Genomic DNA, 10,486 nt, shown 5'->3' on the forward strand with positions numbered 1-10,486 from the left:
TAATGCTAGAAATCTATGGTATAAAAGAACAATGTTTATAAAAAAATTGAGAAACCGTCAACTATAATCGATCGATCATAAACGATCTAAAACATACTGTTCATCGATTATAAAAAGCACTTGATCTAGTATTCACGGCTCATTGATTTTTGAAATACGACAATTGTCGAACGCGATAGCAAGGTCACAGCATTTTAGATGGGATCTTTCCCCTTCGTTTACTTTCACTGGAAGACATAAGACCGGTTGTGCTCTTGAAAGTTGAGAAAGTCTGTCTGCAACAAGATGTGCGAGGAGCTCGATATCGAACGTACTTTAGTCCACTGTTTCTTGGCTGTTTTAATCGTACGATGATGAAGGAAAGAAAAAGAGAGACAGAAAGAGAGAGAGAAAGAAAAAGAAAGAGAGAGAGAGAGAGAGAGAGAGAGAGAGAGAGAGAGAGAAGATAGGTAAGTAGATTTAATGGAAAAAATATGTGAAAGGATGTACAGGGTGAGCTAAAACTTCCTAGGTGGACCAAAAGTGCTTAGGTGATTCTAAAAATCGATTAATCCATTTCCAGAGACTAACTTGACTTTCTTTCTCCTTTTCTTTTTTTTCTGTTTTTTTTTTTTTTTTTTTTTTTTTTTCTGTTCAAATCGTCCAATTACAAGACCAGTTCGTACAATTATGAGTCTAACTATAAATTCTAAAAAGTTTTGAGAAAGGAATAACTGACTTTTAATATCATCTAGAAATTTTCGATCCACCGTATATAATGAACGAAGTCCGTTTATATTATTTTTCAAGGAGTCATGATTTTACATATATAAGTATGTATGTAGATAAGTGTGCAAAGTACTTATAGTTTCACGAATAATTAAACTCTTCGTGATAGCTCGTAAGATAATCGTAGAATAATCGACATTATCCTAGATGAACGATATTAAGATAAAATAAGAAAGTCTAAGATAGAAATTTGAAAAAACGGATCTCTTAAAAAGAATTTATAAGGAATGTAAATGAAGGCTTAATGATAATTTGAAAACCATAACAATGTCGATCGCTCTCGTATTCAAACTTGTATAAATTCGATTACATTTACTATGTTATAACGATTAAAGCTTTATATAAAACGGGTTAGAACCGTTTTTGGCTTTATTATCCTAAGATTGCCATCTAAAGTAATCTCTTTTGCTACGAGTTAATCCTGTTGCTATTTAAATATATGCGTAATAAATACTATTACTAATCACATATTGTACATCTAAGTAAAAAATGAGTGTGCATATAATTTAAAGGGGGAAAAAAATAAATAGTGGCAAACAACGATGAGCAAAAAATATAGAAAAAATTAAAAAAATTAAATAAAATGAAGAATCATTTAAAAAGATGAAATTAAAAAAAAAGAAAAAAAGAAAAGAAATAAATAACAAACAACAATATCCAAAAGATTTCGAAAGAAAAGAAAAAGAAAAAATAGAAAAAGAAAGAGATGAATCATTCGAAATCGATTGGAAGTTTCACCAAGAAATTGTTAAAGTAATACCGATCATGGAAAAGAAGGCGTGTCTTGATCTCACTAAGAACAAGTGATATAACCTATATATCGTGCCAATGGCAAACATTGTCAAGGCCAATTGGCCTTGATCGGAAAAAGAACAACCATAAAGGTGTGCTTACCGGAATTTAGCAGACATGTCTGAAACATAAAAAGGGAAAGAGTGAAAGGATCTCGTGAGAAATTTATGTCTTTCTCTCTTACTCTCCTTTCTCTCTCTCTCTCTCTCTCTCTCTCTCTTTTGTTCAATACTTGTGTAGGTGAACTCTCTTTATCTCTCTCTTTCTCTTATATATATGGTGTACCTCCTCCTTATAATACTCACACGCGTTACTTTCTATTTCGTTGCCGGCTGCAGAAAGAAAAGTGAATGATCATAAGGTGTTAGCGATCTATAATGTAGGTAGATCGGAGGATCTATCCCCTCTTGATCACTATCTCGATCAAAAGTATCGAAGAGGAGATGGAAGACAAATCACCGGTGCGTTCTTTCACGCGCATTCCGGAACGAGGAAAAGTTAAATGCCGGTAAAAGGAATTTCTATTTGAAATTCTCAACTCTACAGATTTTTTTCATATATATACATATATAGGAGTATACACCTGTATATATATATATATATATATATATATATATATATATATAAAGAAAAAGTAAGAAAAGAAAACGGTTCGATGACATTTATAAAACTTATATGTATATAATCGATGTTAAGTTTATCAGGAAGTTTATTACAAGATAATTAGTCGCTATTTAAACGCATTACTATGTCATTGGAAAATTGTTCTAATTTCTTATCGCGTTTATAATATAAACGAAAAAGAGAAATTCGAGATAGTATTATCTGGTCAATGCCAAACTCGTTTTTGTATTTTCTAGATCGTCCTTTATTTCTGTTTAATTTTTTACTTTTTTTTATATCTCTCTTTTTAACTCATTCATTTTCATTATACATATACGTTTCTGTCATACGTATAGACTTCTGTATAATAAAAATATTATTTCCGATTAATTCCTTCTTTTTATTTTTTATTTATTTATTTATTTATTTTTTGCACATACTTGTAACGAACGAAATTCCTTTGGAATCTTTATAATAAGGTAATAAAATTTTACAACGTGATCGCCAACAACCAAGTGTAATTTATTTATTTTTTTCTTTTTTATGAAGAAAGCTTTGATTCATTTTAATCCGGCATTTTAACGAATAGAGATATTAAATTTCGAAGAGTTGAATATGAATACGATCTTACTTGTCGATCATTTTCTTTCTCTTTTAATGAGATCACCTTATGCTTTTCATAGTGTTATTTGATGCGTGTATCTCTCTCTCTCTCTCTCTCTCTCTCTTTATGTATTAGAAAATATTAGATTTATGTCCGAGATGTGTGCTTTCGGATTTACACTCGCTCGTCGTCTCGTCTTTCCTTTTTGCACGATGGCTTCATGCCAATGTCCTGCTCTTACTTCTCGATTTCGAGCCACTCGCCGATCTTTATTATCGATGCGCTGAAAGTAGAAATCGTTTCTTTATGAATATTCAATGGGAGTGTTGGTAGTAATTTTGAAAGATTATGGTATATTTTTTTGTTCGCCAATATACTAATTTAACGTGAAGAATTTTCATATTTATAAATTTTTTTCATTCTACTACACTATATTTTTCTTCTATTTTCTTTTCTTTTCGGTTTTCCTTTCTTTTTTTCTATCCTAACGATGCATGATGCATCTACATCGTTTCTCTTTAATGCATATTTTTTATTTTTAGAAACTTTTAAGAAAAAAATATCGTGAGCATTAGTTATAGAGTAAATATCAAAGACGCAATATTAAAGAGATAAAATAATATTGTAATTCTCGTAACTGAATTTAACAAAAAATTAGATCATTGCGCACAGAAAAATATTATGAAAAAGAAGTTCTATTATAACTTTTATAAATTATATTTAACAAAAAAAAAAAAAAAATATAGAAAAAAATATTATTGCATATACGTTAAAAAAATATTATCGCAAATTAATCAATATTTAACATAAATACATACGTAAATGCATTAAAATGTATTAATTTGAATACGTACATATTGCTAAATTGTTCCCAGTATTGCTAAATTTAAAAAGTACCTCTTATTCAATAGATCTATCATGTACTTCATCCTTTTGAAGTTTTTTTCCGAATAACGTATAGCCCGAGGCACGAATTTCTCTTATCTTTCTCTGGACCATGATCTCAGATATATACATTCATCGAAGAATTTCAACACACGCACACGTACACCTACACACATGTATGTAACATAAACGAAGTTTGAAATGTATTCATATATTACAACGTGTATCAAAGTTAACGCGTGGTTGATTTCGCACAAATACATTCGACTCCCTCAAACATTTCCTCTTTCTCTTCCTACTGGTTACCAGTGTTGCTTGTTTCGATCTCGGTGGGATCAACGCTCATCGTATAGTATCCCCCACCAGAGTACTGTCCTGTCCTTCCGGTGCTTCCTCCGGGTCAATCTATATAGCCGGCACTGGTACCGGCTATATATGACAGTGTCTATCGGTACGTCGAAGAGAGCTGATCAAGAAAAAGTTACTGACTATAAGGAAGAAAGAATATTTTCGCTCATCTCTCAGTGATCATGGAGATCAAAATCATCGTAAGGATTCACGCAATTCGTGATTTATTTCTTTTGCACGGAAAAATACAGACGGAAAAAAAAGAAAAAGAAAGAATAGACGATCTTTCGTACTAAACGATTCCTCTAGTATATTCATCTACTAGACTGATTTTGTTCTTGATTTATTCAAATCTATTTTGAATCAATTTTGTAGATTTTTTTTTTTTTTTTGAATGTCTACAAAATTTTTTTGTATTTCTTTTTATTTCTTTATCTAACGATTGGTACTTGACAGATTGAAATCGTACTGTGTAATGAGAAAGCAAAATAAAGATTACTAAATCATTTTATCTATCGATTCATCAGAAATTAATTTGCACTAATAATCGTCGATAATCGATAAAAATTGATTTAATCAAAGATCCTAAGTAATTGATTTACATGTATCCTTTTTTTTTATTCTTACAGATGAGATCATTTCTTCTAGTCATTAATCTGGCGATAGCTCTAGCTACCTTTGGCCACGAACAGTAAGCAGTTTTTTAAAATAAAAAGAAAAAGAAAACAAAACAAAACAAAAAACTTCAAAATTACAAAAAAAAAAAAAATACAGCGATCTATTATATAAAAAGACATGAAAATAAAATGATTTCATTTCGATTCGTAGCGTTCATATAAGGATTCACGTTCCCGAGTTGGTTCAGCATCACGAGAAAAAAGTCATCAAGTATGAGGAACATGGTGGACATGGTGGTGGTGGTGGTGGCGGTGGTGGTGGAGATGATCATCATATTGAAATAACGAGTCCAGGAATCGGTGATCTTGGTGGTGGTCATGGAGGAGGAGGAGGAGGATTCGGAGGTGGTTTTGGGGGTGGCCATGGTGATTTAGGAGGTGGTGGATACGGTGGAGGTCATGGAGGTGGATTTGGAGGAGGTCACGGTGGTGGATTTGGTGGAGGTCACGGAGGAGGATTTGGTGGAGGTCACGGAGGAGGATTTGGTGGAGGAGGAGGAGGTGGAGGAGGTTTTGGAGGTGGTCACGTGATCGTTCACCATTCATCAGGAGGATTTGGTGGTGGTGGCCATGGAGGAGGAGGAGGAGGAGGAGGAGGTGGAGGTTTCGGAGGAGGTCATGGCGGAGACGGTGGTTATGGAGGTGGACATGGAGGCGGACATGGAGGTGGACACACAGTTAGTTTGACCGGAGGATTCGTCACACTTGGTGGCGGTGGCGGCGGTGGTGGTGGTCATGGTGGCCATGACCTTGGCGGTGGTTATGGAGGTCACGGTGGTTTCGGAGGTAAGAGGATCGATTAGACATACATATTGAATGAATACAGAAAAAAAAAAAAACAGAATTTTTCGATCGAAACCATTTGAATCAGCACAAGTTAAATTTTAGTTAATGAAAGATCAACGCTCGATATGGAATGAAATGTCAAAACGAGTCCGTCTGGGCTAGTCATTTCTTTCTTCCTTTCACGTCCATTTTCCACGATGACGTGGCCGAAGTCAGACGCTCGAAACCAGTTCCATAAACTTTCTCCATTTATAACGCGACCGTAACCTTATTTCAAACGATTACCAAGTTCTTTGATCGTTACCCTTTGATCACTCTCCCTCTCGGTGTTCGATAAGAAATTATTATTATGTGTTCGAGGCTGATAATTTATGTTATGCACATACTTATCCGTACTTTGTAATCATCAATCCTATCTGTCAACATCAATCGATTTTAATCTTCTGGAATAATTTCATTTACAGGTGGCCATGGAGATATTATAGAAACCATTCACACTAGTGGTGGTGGTGGTGGTGGTGGCGGTTACGGTGGTGGTGGCTACAGCGGCGGAGGTGGTTTCGATGATCACGGAGGACATAGTTTTGGAGGTGGTGCTAGTTTTAGTAGCCATGGAGGAGGTTATGGCGGTGGTGGTGGTGGTGGTGGTGGTGGTGGACACGATATAGGTGGAGATGATCATTCCATCGGTTCCAGTAGTTATGGAAACAGTATTTCTTCTGATTTTGGAAGCAGGTATGACTTTTGATCTTGAACAAAAACATTTGTTAAATCTCGTCGTATTAAACAACAACTAATATAATTTTTCTCTCTTTTCTTTTTTTTTTCCAGTGGACATGGTGGAAGTAGTTTCAGTTCAGGAGGTGGTTATGATTCTTACTCGTCCGGTGGACATTCGTCGTACAGTGGTGGAGGTGGAGGTGGCGGTGGCGGATACGACGGTGGTCATGGTGGTTTCTCGGGTTATCACAAAAGAAAATAAGAGATATAGACATTATTTTCTTTTTTCTTCTTTTTCTAATTTTGTTTGTTCTCGATGGTGATTCAACTCGAACATTGTTTTTTCCCAATGCCGACCGACTTTTGACTCCTTCGTAAAAATATACTTTCACCATGATCGATCGATCGATCGATTGATAGATCCTTCTGAGATTCTTGTATCGGACTCTCGATCTTTGTAAATCGTCGAACAAAAAGGATCCAACGAAATGATCAATCTTGATAATGATTTTCGAGATACTCCCGTACAAAAGATTATTTCGAGTTTTTACGAAATATTAGATCATGTACTATCGTATTATCTCCAATTTCATCTTGTAAATATCACATCCCTTTTCCTCGAACACCGAAATGTATTTTATTAATGTCAGCAGTTTGTATTTTTAACACGAATTTTTTTTTTTTTTTAGCAAACTGTGTTATATGCTTGCGAATGCACGTCTCATCTTTTTTTTTCAATCTACGTGCTTCGTCAGCTAGAGCGTTTGTTATTTTACTTATAACTATCGCATCTGTATGAAACTTTCTGTAAATAAGTACTTATCTATGCGTTAATAATTACGTTGTGACATTGTTGACTATAATAAAAATTTTTATACGTTTGTAAAAATGATGTCTTATTTCTCAGATGTTTATATCTTATTCAAAAATTTATTTTTAAAATAAAAAGAAAAAAATTAATATTTAAAATAATTATTTAGAGAAGAAGAAAATAGATCTAGAAAATAAATAATAGGAATAGAATAGAATAAGAAAATAAATCTAGATTGTTTTCGATCGATATAATATAGATCATAAATTAATTTACTATAAAAAAAGAAAACAAAAAAAATAAATAATACTTGTGAGCATTGAAATCTCTCAATTTTCTTTCTAATTAATTACAACCCACGTTTCACCTATGGTTCTTATCGAATCGAACTTTCTTTAATCTAACGCAATTATCTTCAGATTAATCATTGGAAAAAGAAAATGAGGAAGATAAATCTAGGAAGTAGTTATTTGAACGATACAATATAAAGAGAAAGAGAGTAAGAAAGAATTTATACACACCTACACGCACGCATGCGCCCGCGTACGCACGCACACACAGACACATTATACGTACATACATAGATACATACATACATACATACATACATACATACATACATACATACATACATACATATATATATATAAAATGAGAGAGAGCGAGATAAATTAAAATCTACTCACATACCAACATTTACATTACATATGGCCGATGTAATTCTAAGCTTTTCTATTAGAATATACGAATTAATTCATCTAACGATATATGTGTATGCGTGTGTGTGTATCTATATGTAGATAGATATAATTCTTATTAGACATTGTAAAGAATTTATTCGAAATGGAAAGTAAGCGGAAAGTGAAAGAGCCGATCGTAAGATGGCCACAAGATTTCACTTTGCTTCACCATGTTCGTATTCTCTCTTTTATTAAACGATTCCACGCGTCCGATGCTCTTAAGAAGGAGAACTTTTTCAGCGTAATCGTATATCGATTTCCGACAACGATTTATCTTGATCTTCTAATACATGCCTAATTTATGATATTCGTACGATAGGTAGAAACTTTTGTTTCTCGAGACTAAAAGATCTAGATAATTACGAATCTCTCATTTGATTGAAATTAATTATGAAGAAAAGTGATTATATCCTTAACATAACATTAAAGTAGATCGATAGAAAGTATTTTTGTGATACAAGTTTGATGGTATTGATTGGGTTAAAACTTTCTAAGCGATTTTAAATAAACCGATCGATCAAATTAGTCTGAAATATTTCGAAATAGATTAATTCATTTTTAACATCACTTAGAAACTTTTATGCTCATCTAGAAACTTTCGATTCAATCTTTAAAATTAATTATTATATTATTTAGATATTAAATATAATATTATTAGGTTCGATGTTGATCATCTTGAATAAAAATTTGTACTTTAGTATTCTCGTTATTACGAACAAATCTATTTACGATAAAGTGAATTTGCTTTAAATATCAACATGTATAGTATATGTATATATATACAAATATTTATAGAAAGTTTTTCTTCTGTGATTTATATACGTATACAGCTATATATAAGAATACATATACATATATGTCATAATGAAATTAATTTTCTAATAAAACGTAAATATCATATTATCACATTCAATCCGGAATGAAAATGTGTATTTTAGTAAATGAATAAATGGAATGTTTCTTGATGTCATAACACAAGTATACGTATATATTTATACAAATATTTATAGATATATATCTTATATTAATGGACCGTAATTTGGAGAAAGTATTATCATTTAAATAAATAGACCTCTAATATTCGAATTGTCGAGAAATATCGTTAGTTCCGATTTGTATTTTTTTTTATTTTTTTACTTTTTTAAAGTCGATCCAAAACAGAAAGTTCATATTTGATGTCAGTGGAAAACGTATAAGATATACGTATATGTGAATTCGTAAATATTTATTAATAATTTATTAGACCGTGTGAGAGAGTATACGATGCCAAACAACACATATCTTCTATTTCACAAGTAGAAAACGTTGCTTTCACCGTATAGTAGATATTTCATAAAATTACAATTAAATTGAATGAACATACATTTCTACCATAATTTATTAAATTTCAATTTAAAATCGATCAGCGATCGATTAGTATTTACCATTGAAATAAAATTTCTTTCGATTTATCCAACATCTAATCTCAATTTAGAAAGAATATTAAAATTTATCATGTAATCGTTGAAAATGTGCGATCTCGTTTTTTAACGAGATAAAATTAAAGGGTCGATGATGAATTATCCCACGAATTATAATTTTCTCCGTAAATTATATTTTATCTTATACGGAAAGTAAGATTACGACAATGCGTACCGTTGAATTACACGTAATTGGAGCTCGAGAAAGTGGCCGATAACTAGGGATGAGGAACCGAAACTTCTCGGAGGACCATTTTCTCCGGTCTTGGAATACGAATAACTTATGTATACATGTAGTTATATATAAGTATGCTCTGTGAAAGTTTTGTCTCATATTGTATATATTTACCGTGGGTGGTACAATAACGACGTGATAGTTACTATGAGAAAAAAAACCATTTATATAGTTTCCTCATTCGTCTGTCAGTCACTTTGTTGCTTATGTTCCCATGAAATACAACATATTAACTATACTTATTAACTGAAATAATACATTTTTTATCATCTCTATAAAAAAGATATATATATATACATATATCATTGATGTGCAAAGTTAATAATAGAATTAATATTTGGATAATAATTTTATGATAGACATTTATTTTTTGTTAAAATTAAATAAAAGTAAAAATAAAATACTAAAAATATAAAAAAATGAACTTTGCAAATTACTATAATAGTATACGTATATAAATATGTATTTACGTTCAAAGTATTGCCCAAATATGTGTATTTTCAAATTATTATCCATATATCTATTAAAAGCACTGTTCGTACATGTGTATGTGTTTAAATTACAATTTGCATATCCATGCATATATGATTGATATGGTTAAACTATAATAAACAAAACTAAGAGAGAGCATGAGTAAATATATACTAAGTAGTATATTTTTGCAATAATAAAATTAATTAAAAAAATAAATCGAGTACGAGCGAATAAAAATGAGAAATGTAAAGAAAGAAAAAAAAACGAAAAAACGAAAGAAAAAAGAAAGAAAAAAAGAAAGAAAGAAAGAAAGGAAGGAAGAAAGTTGTGAATACTCATTTTCTTTTCTTTTTTCTTTCTTTTTCTTTTCTCGTACTCTTCGAACCGATCTCATTTGCCCACGATCGACCAATTCTTCGATACAATTTGTGTCTCTACGACAATGCTGCCCACGTGTAATCGCAAGTGAGAGCAGAGAGTAGCGGTGGGGCAATGTTAAGATAGTAAAACTCTTGCACGTTCATACACCGTTCACTGATTGTTTCTGTTTATAAGGCTTGCAAGGTAAGTGACTTTTAGTTCT

General features: G+C 31.9%; 1 protein-coding gene across 1 annotated transcript; it reads left to right on the forward strand.

Moving 5' to 3' along the window:
* Positions 1 to 4,125: 4,125 nt before the first annotated feature.
* LOC122632782 (glycine-rich protein DOT1-like) lies at positions 4,126 to 6,445 on the forward strand. The gene is made up of 5 exons (XM_043819970.1): positions 4,126 to 4,200; positions 4,630 to 4,691; positions 4,829 to 5,463; positions 5,928 to 6,198; positions 6,295 to 6,445. The coding sequence occupies exons 1-5, from the start codon at positions 4,183 to 4,185 to the stop codon at positions 6,443 to 6,445; spliced, it is 1,137 nt and encodes a 378-aa protein (XP_043675905.1). The 5' UTR covers positions 4,126 to 4,182.
* The last annotated feature ends 4,041 nt before the right edge of the window (positions 6,446 to 10,486 follow it).

Source organism: Vespula pensylvanica, chromosome 1 (assembly GCF_014466175.1).
Source record: "Vespula pensylvanica isolate Volc-1 chromosome 1, ASM1446617v1, whole genome shotgun sequence".
In the NCBI taxonomy this organism is placed as follows: domain Eukaryota; kingdom Metazoa; phylum Arthropoda; class Insecta; order Hymenoptera; family Vespidae; genus Vespula; species Vespula pensylvanica.